Source organism: Mesocricetus auratus, unplaced genomic scaffold, assembly GCF_017639785.1.
Source record: "Mesocricetus auratus isolate SY011 unplaced genomic scaffold, BCM_Maur_2.0 Super-Scaffold_100009, whole genome shotgun sequence".
NCBI lineage: Eukaryota > Metazoa > Chordata > Mammalia > Rodentia > Cricetidae > Mesocricetus > Mesocricetus auratus.
The window spans coordinates 68,986,028-69,002,326 of NW_024429193.1; the positions used below are offsets into that span (position 1 = coordinate 68,986,028).

The window sequence follows — 16,299 nt, forward strand, 5'->3', positions numbered from 1 at the left end:
CTTACCTGTATCTGTCTCCCAAGTGTTAGAATTAAAGGTGTTCATCACCCTCCAAGAGTCCAGGCTGAGAGAGCATCCCTCATTGATTCCCCATGGAGGGACTCACCCTCCCTGGGAATTGGGGTAGGGATTGGGTGCAGGGCTGGGGAGCCTGGGGGGGGACAGCAGAGGAGGGGAGGGAGATGAGCTGGAAGTGAAGCAAGCTTCTTTCTAATATAAATTTAAAAATTTTTAAAAAGATGTTCATCACCACACCCATCTTCTATGGATCGTAAGCTCAAGCAAAACTCTTACAGTCTCCCTAATTCTCTACCCCATAGTTAATGTAATTGTACTGAAAAAAGATAAATCTTGATCTAAGAATGAAACTCAACAGTAAAGTACTTGCAAAGGCTGTACAAGATCCTGAGTTCAACTTCCAGCACTAGAAAAAAAAAAAAACTACTGCTTTTGCCTAATACTTTTATACTTTATCCAAACTACTGGTTAAAAAACAAAAACAAGCCGGGTGGTGGTGGCGCACACCTTTAATCCCAGCACTCGGGAGGCAGAGGCAGGCAGATCTCTGTGCTTTCGAGGCCAGGCTGGACCAACAGCCTCCGAAACAATACAGAAACCCTGTCTCGTAAAAACCAAAAAAAAAAAAAAAAACACAACAAAAGTAAACTAAAACAGATTAAAATGTAACAGATTTGTGTCTTCAAAAGTCACATACATGTGAGGGCCTTGCCAATGGTGAAAATATTTAAGGAAATGAAGACATTTCTCATTCAAGCATATAACTTTGTAATGTAAAGAAATGCAAACAGAATAAAAGAAAAGCACCTACTTGTTCCTTCTATAAGCAGTTCTTGTCCATGACTACCCAAAAGTGTCCGAGAAAGGAAAGGTGCAAAATCCACAAAAATCTCCCGTAGCAGAGGGGCTGCCTTCTCCAGGGCATGCTCTAGCCTTTCTGTAATACTAACAGAGAGATGATGAGGGTTATCAGCTTTCTAGTTCTAAAGTGAAATCTATTTCCATATAAATGTAAAGTTACATCAAAAATAAAAATGACCAAAAGACACATCACTGTATCTAAAGGCTTTCTACCTAAAATGTCCTTTTGCACCCTGAATCATCCTTCTTCTCCAAGTCCTCAAAAACAGCCTTGATTAACAACCATCCCAAGCTTCAGTTCTTTCTGGAAGTTGCAACTCACCAGTTAAAAGCACCTTTTTATGACTCTGTTATAACCCAAACTAAACCAAGATCTCGCCTAATTTATTGGCTCATCAAACTCAGCTATCAGTATACTGATCAAGTTAACAGTAACTGGAGATAAAAAAATCATGTCTTCATTTCTAAGTTGTCAGTTGTAGCATAAAAATGCTTCTAAAAAGTAGTTAATTTTTTTATTGGAGTAACAATTTCTTTCTAATACCATCTAAGTGACCTCATTAGAAAATCACAGGCTATACATTTATAATTATCTCCATTAACATATTAAGTTTGCATGAGTATCCATATATGTTCACATATAATTAATCACATACTTTTAATGACTTTAAAAAGATAAACAGGCATGCTGCAGTTTAGGAAACTGACAAATACCCAGGGCTTTATACAGTAAAGAAGTTAGCAGGCAGTGCTATCTTGATTCACAACAGTCCTTCCAACTTGTTACCAACAGCTCAGCTCCTACTGACATTATCAGACACCTCCTAACGGATTCTGCTCTCCAAAACCACCTCCTCACAGGTTTCTTCCTGTGCCTCACAGAATCTTTCAAGCCTGTGTAATCCCACAAAATATACCCCTTTGGGTATAGTGGTAGAAAATAAGTCTATAAATTTCAAAATTAAAATTTAAAACATACATTCCAAATTAAAATTGTAAGTAAAAGTAAAGATATATGTAGGACACAGTATCAATATGATCATAATTGACCATATCATCACTTTAACACTTTTAAAGAAAAGGAACAATGAATTCTTAGTGATTCATAATTATTTAAAATATATATCACCAACTCATAAAAATATTTGCCATATGTGTAGCATTTTTACAAGGAGACAATTCTCATAAATATTTTACAACATAATTTTTTTGAAATAACATTAATTTATAAAGAGAGGAAAGGGTAGGTGATGGAAAAGCACAAATTTCAGGTCCCCAGTGAGGAGCTTAAATACCTCATGTGTGCAACTGGGTCTTGTGGGACAGAGCCAACTGCTGCGACTGAAGGCAATTTTGCATTAGGTGATCTATTTCCTGTAAGAGAAAAATAAGCATTTGACAGTAATTTTCTGGTTTTAGATACAAGGATTAAAACAAATATGACCTTTTTAGAGCAGCCAACAAACATGTATTACAATGTACTTTTTTCAAACATGTATCACTGTAGACAAAGACTTTTGATAAATCAATGTTTTTTCTTAAATATTTACATGTAAGGTCAGTGGTGTCAGGCAACCCTGCTATCCAAGGGGTATAGAGGAAGAAAATAAGTACAGATAGAATCTGATCCACTGAGCTAGGTTCAACTTCTGTTATTTGGTACCAATAGAAACTAATAAGCAAAAGCTTTTTTTGATGAAGTAAAAATTAGAAATATAAAGCTCCTAATTTAGCTTTAAAAAGTTGTACCATTAAAACCAAGAGCAAAACTGTTTAGTCAATCATCCGAGAACTTGTGCTGCAGCGTGACTGAACAAGACTCTAAAACAGTAAACAATCCACACACATTTGAGGAACAGATCTCAAGTTATTTCAGTGCCATCTACACTTTCTCAGGAGCTTTCCTAAATACAATAGGACTTGTTTTCTCATGCTTATTTCAAGATATGCTTTTTTCAAAATCACAGAAGAGATAATAACAAGGCACAGGTTTTTATGAGGAGTTTCACACAGCTTAGTGGACACCAGAAGTCACCTAAACTAGATGACGAGAAGATCTGGTTTGCTCCCCAGCTTCCAGGGCTTTATGGTAGGAAGACATACCTAGAGGCCATGGCATGTACTAGCTACCATCTCCCCAGCCTACATTACCCAACTTATACTTGTTTTTGTTTTGTTTTATTAAACAGCATTTCATGTAACTCAAGTTGTCCTCTAGCTAACAATGCAGCCAAGAATAACCATGAACATCTGACTTACTACATTTACCACACCCTACAAATTCTGGGAGTCCATGTATGCACCACCACATTTGGCTTCCAATTGATATTTTTAATGCACTTCCAGCTATCATACAGCACTTTTTAGAGAACAGAACCCTCATCTCATCCAACTACCTCTTAGTATCCGGAGAGTCCAAACATATACTTGAAGAGCTACAGTAATATGAACTTCAGACATAATTCCCCTAATCATCCCAACCCCTGTACTTGAACAGGTCAATTTTCTAAGCATCCATATCTTTCCTAGCATCTTATTCCAGCGTTTTTATTTAAAGTGCTGAATAAAATTAATTTATATTATATGGTCTTATTCCGGTTTTTTCAATTAATGTTTATGTATAATCTTTAATGTTATACCTTAATATTGCTAACAACCAACTCAATCCTCTTTTGTATAAAGTGTTCAAATTGTTTTCTCTTAAACAAAAGTCATTTTCCTTATATCATCAAGAAATAACTGTTAACAAACTTAACCAGATAAGAGATCAGTCCAGGAAACTAACACTGACAGAGCTAAGAATAGATAAGAAGAGAAATACAGAAAGGAAAGACTTGAAGAACTAATCCAAAAGACTAAGCTAGAAAATAATTCTATGGTATGAAGAGTCTGCAAAATCTCAAAGTAAGAAGGAAGATAAGTTTCTGCTTAAGAATCAAAATATACAGGATTAGACTGTCAATCAGTCTAAGGTAGAAGGAGAACATGAATAGCAGAGTCATTGTTATCTAGCTAGTATTAGGAGGAAATGCAATATTAAATTTTCTCTGTAAGACAGGACCAAATGAACTAGAGGTGTCCAGTTGGCATGGTGATAGAGACCTAAGGTGGTCAAGTACAAAGGAGTACACTGTGCTGGCAGTTGCAACACATTTGCCAATTCCTGGTTCCTTAAAGTTGTAACCTACAAGGGTGCCAGGTCAATGTGAGAGTAAACAGAGACAAAATTCCACCACAGCCCTTCACTAGGACATAGCAAAAAAGTCAGTAAATACATGAAACCTACAAAACACACACAGTTGATAAACAGAACTCTGAAATCTATGTGCTACACAATCAATATTGAATCTCATGATTATGATAATGCATGGATAGGAGAGATGATTTCAAGAGGTCTGAAGAAAATCAAAATGTCAAATGTTTAAATTCTGGAAAACAAGGTCACCTTAAAAGTGATTGTAAATAGGATGCTCCTAGAAACACTATTTTTTCAAAGCATAATTCAAACATAATGCCCCTCCCTTCTGGATTATGCATTAAGGTGTGGCAAAGGCAGGGGTTAGACTAATGAATGCAGGTCAATGAGGGACATTCAAGGTAACCCTTTGCCTTCCAGAGTCTTGGAGCCTCTCAAAGGCTCCCAGGACAAATTCAGTTCATTCGTTTTCTGTCACCATGGGGGAAAACTCTTTCTCAGAGCAATCAATAAACCACCTTGGAGGATTTAAAGACCTTTACACAAATAAGCATCCAAAGAAAAGGGGAGAACTACCTGGAAAAAAATTACCAAGAAAAGGCATAATCTGACTACACTGATCTCTAAAGTCGCCAAAAGGAAGAGAGAATCCCACAACGACAATTTCGCCAGGACTGTGATAACACCACTAAGCTGAAAAACACCAACTAAAGATCAGCTTTGGACTACAAACTGCTCAGAATTTTGAGGTGTCTAGCTAAGATGATCCAGCCTCAAAGACTACTCTAGCCAGGACTTGAGACAAGCCCTGAACTTTCCAATACACAGAGATTAAACTACAAATGATAGTTACCTCTCTCAGGACATAACAATTAACCCAAATTTTTCTTTTCAGGATCCCCTAAAGATGCTATCGCCCCCAAACAGCAGGAAGTAAATTTAAGAACATGATGCCCACGTTGCAAAGAGGTTGGGTTGGGTGGTTTTTGGCTATTCAATAGGTTATGGATATTTGTCATTGTTTAAGGGAATTGGTTATAAGTTCTTATTGGTAATGGTCAGAAAAAAAGCTAAACAATGGAGATTAGATTCAGGGTTCAGGATATATTATGGGTCAGGCCCATAAGGTACAATATAATTTTATAAATTTTGGCCAGTAGTTACCAAAGACATCAAGATAGCAAATTAATTTGGAAAATCACATAAGCATCTTAGTTCTCTTAAATCTTCCCTGGATTTAAAATATGAAAAATATACTTCAAAGTGACCAGAAATCTAGCCTGGTGGTATATTCCTACATCCCGGCACTCAAGAAGCTGAGGAAGCTCAGAACTTCAGAGTCAGCTTGGAGAACATAGGAGGCTCTCTTGCCCTCTCTCAAAAATCTAGGACCTGTCAGTGGAGAGAAGGCTCCACTGTTACAGCACATGCTGTTCTTACAGAGGATCTAAGTTCAACTCCCAGTGCCCATGCCAAGAAGATCAAAGATCCATGGAAACTGGCATCTCTGGCCTCTATGGCATCAGAAGATCCTATTTACTCTAGACCATAAACTGAAGTTAAAGGAGACTTCCTTTGGAATAAGTGGAACTTATTCTAGTCAGTGTACTTCTCACACAGTCATGCTTTCTCTAGGGATGGACTGAGGAATTCATAAATACAGATTTTGTAAATGGCTGCCAATATTACTTTTTTTCTGAGAAGAGAGTGCTACAGGGGTATATACAAGGCAACCACTTTCTTTCTACTCTTTTTTTTTCTGTAAATTTGAAACTAATCTAAAAACTAAAGCACAGTGATACTTAAAATTTCTTTGATAAAATAAAGCCTAAGCCACACAATACAATACTACAACAGCAACTTTTTGTTTCTAGGTGCAGTTTTTAACTTAATACCTACTGTCTTTTATATATGAAAATAGTATGTGTACTCCAGATGAACTCTTAAAGAAGCTGATAGGGGCTGGAGATCTACCTCAGTGGTTCAGTTTTCAGCTCAAAAAAAGAAAGAAAAGAAAGGAAAGGAAAGGAAAAGAAAAAGGGAAGGAAGAAATAGAGGAAAGAAGGAAGGGAGGGAGGGAGGGAGGGAGGGAGGGGGGAGGGAGGGAGGGAGGGAGAAAGAGAGGAAGGAAGACACTAAAAGTAAATTCTAAATGAAAAATCAAATTTGTAGTAGTAATCTCAACCACTCAACCACAACAGATGTAAAGGCCAAAAGTTAGGAATATTCTTTGCTACACATTCCATCCAAGGCAAGCTTAGCCTACATGAGACCTAATAGGACATGAGGGCCAATACTACAACTCATGGAATCAAACAAGTAACTTTGCAGTGTACTGTCTTATTTTAACCATACACAGGAGCTACTTATCATAGTTACAATTGAACAGTACATAAAGCATCAATTTTCTTTAGCATACTATGAACACTTTCTAATAATTAATTGCATTCCAAAACTGTAAGACAAAACATTGTTAAGACAAGTAAAACAAAGGCAAAAAGTAGGGTTGGACATGTAGATAAGCTGGTATACTGCTTGTCTAGCACAGAAGAACCCCTGGTCTCTCTCCAACACCACATAAACTAAGCGTGGTGGCAAATTCCAGCATTTGGCATGTGTAGACAAAAGGATAACAAGTTGCAGTTCATCCTTGGTTACACAGTGAGTTCAAGGCCAGCCTAGGCCATGTGAGACCCAGTGTCAAAAGAAGAAATTTAAGAAGAGAAATAATTCCATTTACTTTGTCAACACATAACACAAAATACAGTATGGGGACAGGGACTGGTTAACTAGTGGCTAGTCTAGTAACAACATCAAAACTCTCCAAGATCAACTAGTTTGCCAAATAAATAGGAGAGCAGATCCTTATATAAGTTGTCCCTAAGTAAGTAAAAACATTATTTCTGATCTTTTAATCCAGAGAGGTATTCCTTCAGGATTCTTTCTTGTTTTAAAGTAACCTTATTCTAGCGTCACAGTGTGAGTCCTTTGGGGGTTCCTAGCACCTTGTTACTATGTTTATGGAACAGCATGACCTCCTGAACAATATTACTGGTATAAGATATTCCCTTTTCCTAACTTCATAACATTACTTGCATGGTAGTGTGTTTGAAGGCTCTTATGTGGCCATGTTGGTACATGCGGAGGTCAGAAATCAATGTCATGTTTATATTGCTTTCCACCTTATTTTTTAGTCTGGAACTTTTTCACCAAACCCGAAGCTCACTAATTCAGCAAGATGGGTAGCAAGTAACCCCAGTGACCTTTCTGTCTCTGCCTCCGAGTGATAGATTATAAGCATTATTTTTACATAGTTGCTGGGGATCCCAACTGAGGTCCTTATACATGCACAGCGAGCATGTGACAAAGTAATCTCCCCAGTATCCTACTTGGCTTTTTTAACACTGCATTCTCCAAGTTTTACTTATATTATCTCTAACCTTCAGCTAACATAGATAGATTTATGATCTGATATTCATTAGTTAATATGCTTTCATTGTATAAAGAAATGTGAAAAGAAAGCTAGACAAAGTAAAATAACTGTAAAAAAAATTGTGCACCACTATGGCTAGTACAATTATGACATACTACTTAAGGATAGCAAATAGTTTCCTAGATTCTAATTCAGAAATATAAACAAAGTAGTATATAGTAGATATACATTTAACAATCATTAATAAGTCTCATATAGTTGAAGCAAGTCTTTAATCCCTATAAAGCCTTGAATATCTGATCATCTGCCCCCACCTTCCGGGTGCTAGGCTTTTAGGTATCTGCATCACCAGTTCATGTGGTTCCAGGAATTGAACCCAGGGCTCAAAACAAGCGAGGCTAGTACTTTACCAATGGAATTCAATCTCCAGTCCTGATTTTACTTTTTCATTTTACTCAGATTTCTTTAGGATACTAGTAAACAATAGTAAAACAGGTTTATAAAGTACCTTACAAATTTCTTGATTTTATTAGAAAATCCTATGATTAGCTAAAATAGGATCTAAAAATTATGTTGATATCATTGACACCTAACTCACCTGATGACTCTCCTCCCACATCTGAGACTTGGGTGGAATCCACTGAAGAAACCACACTGACAGCATTGGAAGTTGCACTTGTAGGAAGGGTGGGAGGTAAGACAGCTGATTTTTTTGTTGCAATGATGACACTTCTGTAATGAAGGTTTTAAAATGTAAATTATTTACATTAATTATACATTCAAAATAAAAAGAACATAACTCATTTTCTTTCTTATCTTATTTTTCGATGTATTCTTTTTTGGTTCGGTTTGGTTTGGTTTTTCAAGACAGGGTTTCTCTGTGTAGGCCAGACTGTCTCTGTAGACCAGGCTGCTGGCCTTGAACTCACAGAGATCCACCTGCCTCTGCCTCCTGAGTGCAGAGGATAAAGGGTGCACCAACACTCCCCAGATGATGTGTTCTTTAGAACATTCATTCACCTTAAAGTCTCTTCACTGCTGTCCATATTTATGTGCCTTTTTCTCTTTTGGAGAAGGAGGGAAGAGAGAAGAGAGAGCACAACCTTGGATGTTACTCTTCAGAACCAAACTGCTGAGTAAGCTAAGATGGCTGACTGATGAACCCCACGGTTCACTAGAGTCTATCTCCCCAGGACTGGATTTACAAGAGTATGTACATCCAGGTTTTTGCTTGCTTGGTTTGTCTTTAATGTATATGCATGGCATGTCTGCATATGTCTTTGTATTGTATATTTGGCTGGTGCCCACAGAGGCCAGAAGTGGGCATGGGATCCCCTGAAACTAGAGTTACAGACAGTTGTGAACTACCATGTGGGTGATGGGAATCAAACCCAGGTCCTCTGAAAGAGCATCCAGTGCTCTTAACCTCTAAGCCACCTTTCCGGCCACCTCCCAACTCTCCCTTCAACACACATAAGCTTTTAAAACATTGATTTGTAAGGATCAAACCCAGGCCCTCTTGTTTGCACACCAAACACTTTACTGGCAAGCTATCTCCCCAGTCTCATTGTTTTTAAAACTAGGACAATGTCCTAGGAAAATAACAAATTTTAACATTTTAACCAACATTTACTATATGTTTCCAAATTTAAGATCATCTTGAATTTTCTAATAAACATAACCAAAGTTAATTTTTGCAGGGGAAAAAAACAATTTTGGAATTTAAGAAGACAAGTAATTAACTTTTTTGTAAATGGCAGAACTGATGTAGAAAACTCAGTATGTTTCAGGAAGGATTTTAAAGCACTGCTAATTTGAAATCATAAAACCTTAAGTATTTTAAAAGACGATACCTGTACAATTAATGGATACATGTGTACAGCTCATGAAATATGATAGCTTTTGGTTATATCACAGAAAATAATAGACAATTTTTTGAACAGAAAAGGTGCTAAATAACAGTTGTTCATATTATGTATTATTCAAACACAGGTATTTATGATATACCAATTTCAATTAAAGTGCAATACTTTATACTAAAAGAGTAACTAAAAGACCTTGTTAGACATAACCGAAAAGGCATTTTTAATTGAAGTTAGCTCCATAAACATGCAAAACCCCAGTTAATGAGGTAAAAGGACAGCTGATATATAATGTACTCCCACAGCAGCTCTTACTTTTAATTACCCAGTGTTAACCATAAGCTTAAAGTCTTCAACATTCAATTTATTTAATCACATCTTTTGTTGACAATACTGTAAGCTCAAAGTATTCCCTTAATAGCTTTAAAGTTTGATTTTTAAACAAAATTACTTAGGCACTTTATCCTGATAAATGTATTCATACTTTTTAAATCACACAATTCTATTATTTTTAAAAAATACATATCTGTTGTTAATTTAAAAAAAGGACAAAGTGAAATGCGTTCCGTTTTACTTCAGTGACTATCATTTGAGGGCAAACACTGTTGCCAATTAAATCAAGTTATCTTGTGCTAGGCAAGGCGTATTCAATGTACTTGGGGGTGGCTGTGTCACATCATTATAAGGGTGACTGCCAATGTTAACTATATACTAAAAAATAGAAGCAACAGCCACCTGAGCCCACAATCCCAAAATGGTGTGCCTATATCAGATAAAGATCAGTAACTTAAAGGGAAGTAGATATGACCTCTGTGTGTGCATGCACACACATGCACACATACATATGTGCTGGTGGCACCCTTAGAAAACAATACTAAACATAATCTGTGTTTTCTTTTTCTACTCTTGCCAGAAATTTATATACCAATATGTTAAAAAAAAAAACCTATGCTCTAACAATTAGGTAGAAAAATGATAAATATCAACAATTCAGTGTCACATTTGTTCCTGAAAGAACCATCGCAATCTGTTTTATACATACAACAGATATTTACCAATGGAAGAATAACATTTAGGTTAGTGAAATTATGGGCAAGGGGATATTAGTGAAATTGTGGGCAGGCAGCAGCACAGTACTTTGCCTAATATGCCTGAGGGCCAGTGTTCAATTCACAGCAGTGGAAAAAAAAATCTACTTGCTCTACAATCAAGATTTTAGACAGAAATTTACCCTATGACCCAATAACAGTACTGCAGAACTTTACTCAAGAAAATTTAAGTATACAATTATGCTCGCAGATGCATTAAAGTAGCTGAAAACTGGCAACTGCTCAAATGTCCTTCATACAGAAAAACTAAACTTTTAAATGGTGAGTAGGATACTATTATGTAACTTATCAACATGGATAAATCTCAAAGGTGTTAGGTTAAATGAAGGAAACTATGATCAAGAGCATACTCTTTACTACCTTTTTTAAAAAGTTCTGGAGCAGGCAAACCAATAAATGGTAAAAAGGTAAAATAGCAATTGCCTCTGAGGGACAGGGACAACAGCTGGGTGAAAAGGGAAAATCTTGACTAATGTTTTGTGTAACACAAGTATATAAACTGGTCAAAGTTCATCAAATACTATATTTCGTTTTTTTTCCTTAACAGGTACAATCCTTATTCATCCATGATTCATTAAAACACAACAAAACCTTGACTTCATTTTTAAACATTTAGCATACCATTAATAATACTTTCAATAGGGAAAACAGCATATTTTTATTAGTTCAGTTATTTACTGCTCAGTCTTGCACATATTCTCAAAAATTTATAGTTCAATTTGAAAAACAATCTTAAGGTATACATTAATATCATTAAAGCCGGGTGGTGGTGACGCACACCTTTAATCCCAGCACTCGGGAGGCAGAGGCAGGCAGATCTCTGTGAGTTCGAGGCTGGGCTGGACCGACAGCCTCGAAAACAATACAGAGAAACCCTGTCTCGTAAAACCAAAAAAAAATTTAAAAAAAAATAAATAACTGGGGGGGTATAAAAGGGAGCCCAAGTTAGACCCCTGAATTCCTAATCCTCCTCTTACCATCTTGTCCTCACCCTTTACAAGTCCTGAGACTACAGATATGTGCCACCAAACAGCTTTTAAAAACATCTTTTGAGAAGGGGAGTGCGGGAGGAGGGGAGGGAGAGGGAACTGGGATTGACATGTAAAACAAGCTATTTAAAATTAAAATAAAAAATGAAAAAAAATTAAAAAAACATCTTTTGAAGTTATAAAACAAGCTCAGAAAGGTAAAGTAATTTATCAAAGAAGATTTTTAGGAATGCAGCCCAACTCAGATTGTCTGACTTCAGTCACTGCTTCCTGATGAACTGCTTTTCAAGTTTTGCAAAGCTATAATTCATATGCTTTACAATTCATGCACATAAAGCATACAATTCAATGGTTTTTAGTATGTTCACTAAGTTCTCCAACCATCATATTCATGTTAGCACTTAAATATCTACATTATAGTCATCTACACAGAACAAAAATGGAGATTTTCATGGTAAGAAATTATGCATATACTGCTAAATTACAAAAATACCTGACAAGAAATACAAAATGAAGTTTTATTTTAGTTTTTAATTATAATAGGGGAGAGAATGAAGATAGGTCCCCACTACCAGAAATCATGCAGTCAAGTTTCCCACATTTGAAGAAATGTCAGGGGTCAGCACATCTCTAGTGCAATGGATAATACTGACCCTGGAAAATCACCTTTGTGATCACGTTTTCTCTCCTGCTATGTATTCAAACTATGAACTGGTACACAAAAATAAAATTGATAATTTCTGGATCAATCACCTGGCTCAAATCTGAGCAGTAACACGATACTACTAAAACTCTGGGCCATATTAAAATAAAATCCAAAATCACATGATCTAATTAAGATGGAAATAAATAATATGTGTATATATGGCATGTTCACATTCTATTACTACAGTAAAGTTTCAGTGTAAAGGCTAAAACCTTCTGTAGAAGAGATATTTAGCCCATTATGCTCATCCTGTAAGCAAAAATATAAACTACTAGAAAAGTACATTCTACATTTTTTAAAGATAGCCTAAAAATTTAAACTTATCACTCTTCAATGGGAATTAGCTATACAAAAGCAAAATAGTTTGAAGTTGCTTTGAAAAAAAAAAACAAATGCAACATACGTAGCACTCACTTTGAGACTATACTGCTATCAAGTATGTTTATTTTTATTCTTCCATCCTTGTGTCTTGTGTTGGGTTTAGCCCATGATCTGTCACAAACCAAGCAGAAACTCTACCTCTGAGTATGCCTTAGGTCTTAAATTTCTACTTTAAAAATAAACTCGAAATATGTCTTAATATTTAGGAAACAAGTAATTATCTGAATTGTACAGATTTTTTAGGTACTTTTTATAGTCCCACACATACTTTTCTCATCATTTTTTTCGAAATTAGGAACTTTGAAGGTCCTTTCAATTAATTACTAATAAGCACAAATAAACAACAATAAGGTCTTGCAAGACAAGTTTCAGAATTTTCAGTTTAAAATCACATCAGTTCATCCCATATTACAAACCTTCACACTGCTATTTTATTTAGTGGTTAAATAAAATGGTTCACCAAAAGGAAAAGAAATATTTCAGCTGAGTTCTTTAGTCCCTAAGGATTCAGCTGAAACACAGACCAGCCCTTGAACTTTATCAAGATAAATCCCTGGCACCCATTAATCGCCAGCAAGGATCTTCAAATTAGATAAGAACAGGAATCTTGGCATGGGAATGAACACAAACACCTTCCCTTTTGCAGACACTGAACCTGGCAGGCTTTCAGCAAGGGTTCACTCATGTAGCTGTTACTCTAAACTTCCCAGCAACTGCTTGGGAGTTGATAATTCTTAAGATATGAGGAGACTTCTGATTTCTGGCACAGCATTCCTGAGATAAACACATGATCAGAGGGATGCTTTGAAATTCCCAAAGACACTCCATTGGTCCATGGATTCAAGTAAAAAAATCTTTCAAAAGGTGTCTCTTGCTAAGAAAAAAGACGGGGGGGGCAGAAAAGATTGTACTCCATCAGACAATATATTAAATGCATACCAGGCATGTTAAGATACACAGAACATCCTGAAAATGCTACCAGCAAAATTACTGTTTCTTTCTTACATCAACAAATCTTTTTGAGTAAGTATCTAAGCAGGATTCCCTAAGTAAATGCATAATCTGACTTAAGGCACTGAGAAAAGAGATTTAACTTCAACATTATTGAAAAATAAATTAATTAATTAATTAAAAATGTGTGTCACTCATTAAAAAACATTTTAAGTATACAAATAAAACGCAGAGTCACCCAATTGTTTTTATTATTAACAGTAGCACAAATATAAGCTAATTTTAAGATGACATGGTAGCTTGCACCTATAATCCTAGCCTTGACCAAGACAGAAAGATTACCATGAGTTCAAGGGTCTCTGGAAAAATAATCATTTGAGCTGATGAATCTGAAGCTGACCTGAACAACACAATAAGATATTCTTTACAAAAGAGGGAAATATAGAGGACTAAGACTAAACTAACTGAAAAACATTACTACATAGCCTCTAATATTAGGAGCCACAAAATAAGACAGAAAACCTTAAGTCCATAAAACGAATGAACAGAAAATCTGATAAAGTGATGGAATTTTACAGCTTCTATTCACAAAGAATTCCATAACAGTAGAGAAACTTGGTGCATCAGTAATAAGATGAATCTATACATATGCCACTGGACAGGGAGCAACAAAGAGAACTGTCGCTTCTGTGATATTTCTGCCAAAGATGTACTAACCTGAATCTAATTCTAAGGTAATATTAGATAAACAGAAATTGAGGGACATCTAAAGACTTGAACAGACATCAACTCAAATTGGATCATTTGACCTAAAAGACTATTATTGAACAGGCTATTCCCACTGCTGTTGGTTGCCCACAGAAACCAGACGATGAGATCCTATTGCTAAAGCATAACATACTTTGGTTATGGGACACAGAAAAATCAAGTAAAAATTGAACTGGAGGCTTCTTCCCTGCTGGCTAGCTTTCCTGGAGCAAGAAGGTACTGTGCTTGCTGCTGAAGGGAAAAAGCCATTACAAATCCTACCAAACTAAGAATTCTGTACCACCAGCCAACCAGGCCACATGGTCTCATTGGTGCAATAGTAAGTAGCATAATTGCTATGTGAGAACCAATCATTTTTTGCTTGGATCTGAGGCCAGCTCTACAGAAGGGAATCCACATCTGCTTTTATAAACCTATTCAAAAGTTCATGGGTGGGAGGTTATGGGAACTAGACAAAGGAACCTATTGCTATTGTTTCTCTAAATGGATATATTGTCAAATTAACTTCAAATAATTGTAATTTTACACATAGATTACTACTGCTATTAAACTTGGTGAGAGAATAAGTGAAAAATCGTATCACAAACCCCAAGGCATAGATAGGGAACACGGCAAAACAGTGAGCTGGAGGATGGGATGAAGTGCTATGAAATGATGCCTTCTAGAAACAGCATGGCTGTAGTGCCCATGAACTTACAAGAACAGTGGTTATCTACATGAAATCTGCATTGATGCAGGAAGGCCCCACCCTCCTTTATGGATCTATGGAAGTAAAATGGTCGCTATTGGATGAAGAATCAAATTCCTCAGTAGTAAGCCACTGATAAATCTTCCCTGTTCCAGTAAAGTACTCACTGTCCATGCTCATGTAAAAAAAATCCTAATTAAATACAGTGTGTATAAAGAAGCATCTAAAAAAAAATGGTTCAGAGCTGGGCAGTGGTGGTGCATGCCTTTAATCCCAGCACTCGGGAGGCAGAGGCAGGTGGATCTCTGTGAGTTTGAGGCCAGCCTGGTCTACAGAGCGAGTTCCAGGACAGCCTCTAAAACGATACAGAGAAACCCTGTTTCGAAGAAAAAAAATGGTTCAGTGGTTATACTCCTGCAAAGGATCAGAGTTCAGTTCCCACCACCCATGTCAGTTGGTTCACAACTACTTATAAATAACTCCAACTCCAATGGATCCTCTGACCTCCACAGGCACCTGCCGCTCATGGGCACATATCCATACACAGACATACATAATTTAAATAAATAAATAAAGGTAGTGAAGCACACACACAAAATAATCAAAGTAGGAATGATGGTTGATAGGAAGAAGGGTTGAATGGGAGGTGGGTGGGGATAAGAGGAAAATGAGGTATGAATAATTAAAGTATATTATATATACATAAAAGTTGTGAAAGAATAAATAAAAATATTAAATAATTTAAAGAAATTTAGATAATAATTGTCAGTACTTTAAGATTTAAAAAGCATTGTAAAAATTTTAATTTTCTTATTAAAAATAATAATATATCTATACAGAAAGTATTAATAAAGTATCTAAGTAGCATATTAGCATATTAGCAACTTTTTTTTTGGTGTTTCGAGACAGGGTTTCTCTGTATTGTTTTGGAGGCTGTCCTGAAACTTGCTCTGTAGACCAGGCTGGTCTCCAACTCACAGAGATCCGCCTGCCTCTGCCTCCTGAGTGCTGGGACTAAAGGCATGTGCCACCAGTGCCCAGCTTTTAAAAATGTGTAGCCCAGGCTAGCCTCAAACACGTGATCCTCCTGCCTCTGCCTCCTTCAGCAAATCATACTGGCGTGAGCCACCAAAACCGGCCATATTAGCAATTTAATGTCTCAAAAAAGTTTTTCAGTAGGAACTTTCCCGTACATTAGTTTGTTTCCAGATAAAAATACTAATTTTTACAAGTATTCATTCAATAACTGTGTTAAAGGTAGAACATAAGAAAACTTTATAAAGACAATGACCAGAAGGGCTGATGATATATTACAACTGATTGCTGGGCATATCCCT

At 36.3% G+C, this 16,299-nt stretch overlaps 1 protein-coding gene and 1 non-coding gene across 5 annotated transcripts in view; both read right to left on the minus strand.

Annotated features, from left to right (window-relative positions):
* Positions 1-16,299, minus strand: part of Lrba (LPS responsive beige-like anchor protein) — a 539,975-nt gene that overhangs the window by 398,580 nt on the left and 125,096 nt on the right. For all 4 annotated transcript variants that reach the window (XM_040752567.1, XM_040752566.1, XM_040752565.1 and 1 more), the window contains exons 31-33: positions 8,107-8,240; positions 2,175-2,253; positions 830-963 (exon numbers count right to left, since the gene is read on the minus strand). In XM_040752567.1, coding sequence (XP_040608501.1) covers positions 830-963; positions 2,175-2,253; positions 8,107-8,240 — 347 coding nt within the window. The remainder of the gene's footprint in view (positions 1-829; positions 964-2,174; positions 2,254-8,106; positions 8,241-16,299) is intronic.
* LOC121142539 lies at positions 12,010-12,171 on the minus strand. The gene has a single exon (XR_005879580.1). It is a non-coding gene; the product is annotated as a U1 spliceosomal RNA (small nuclear RNA).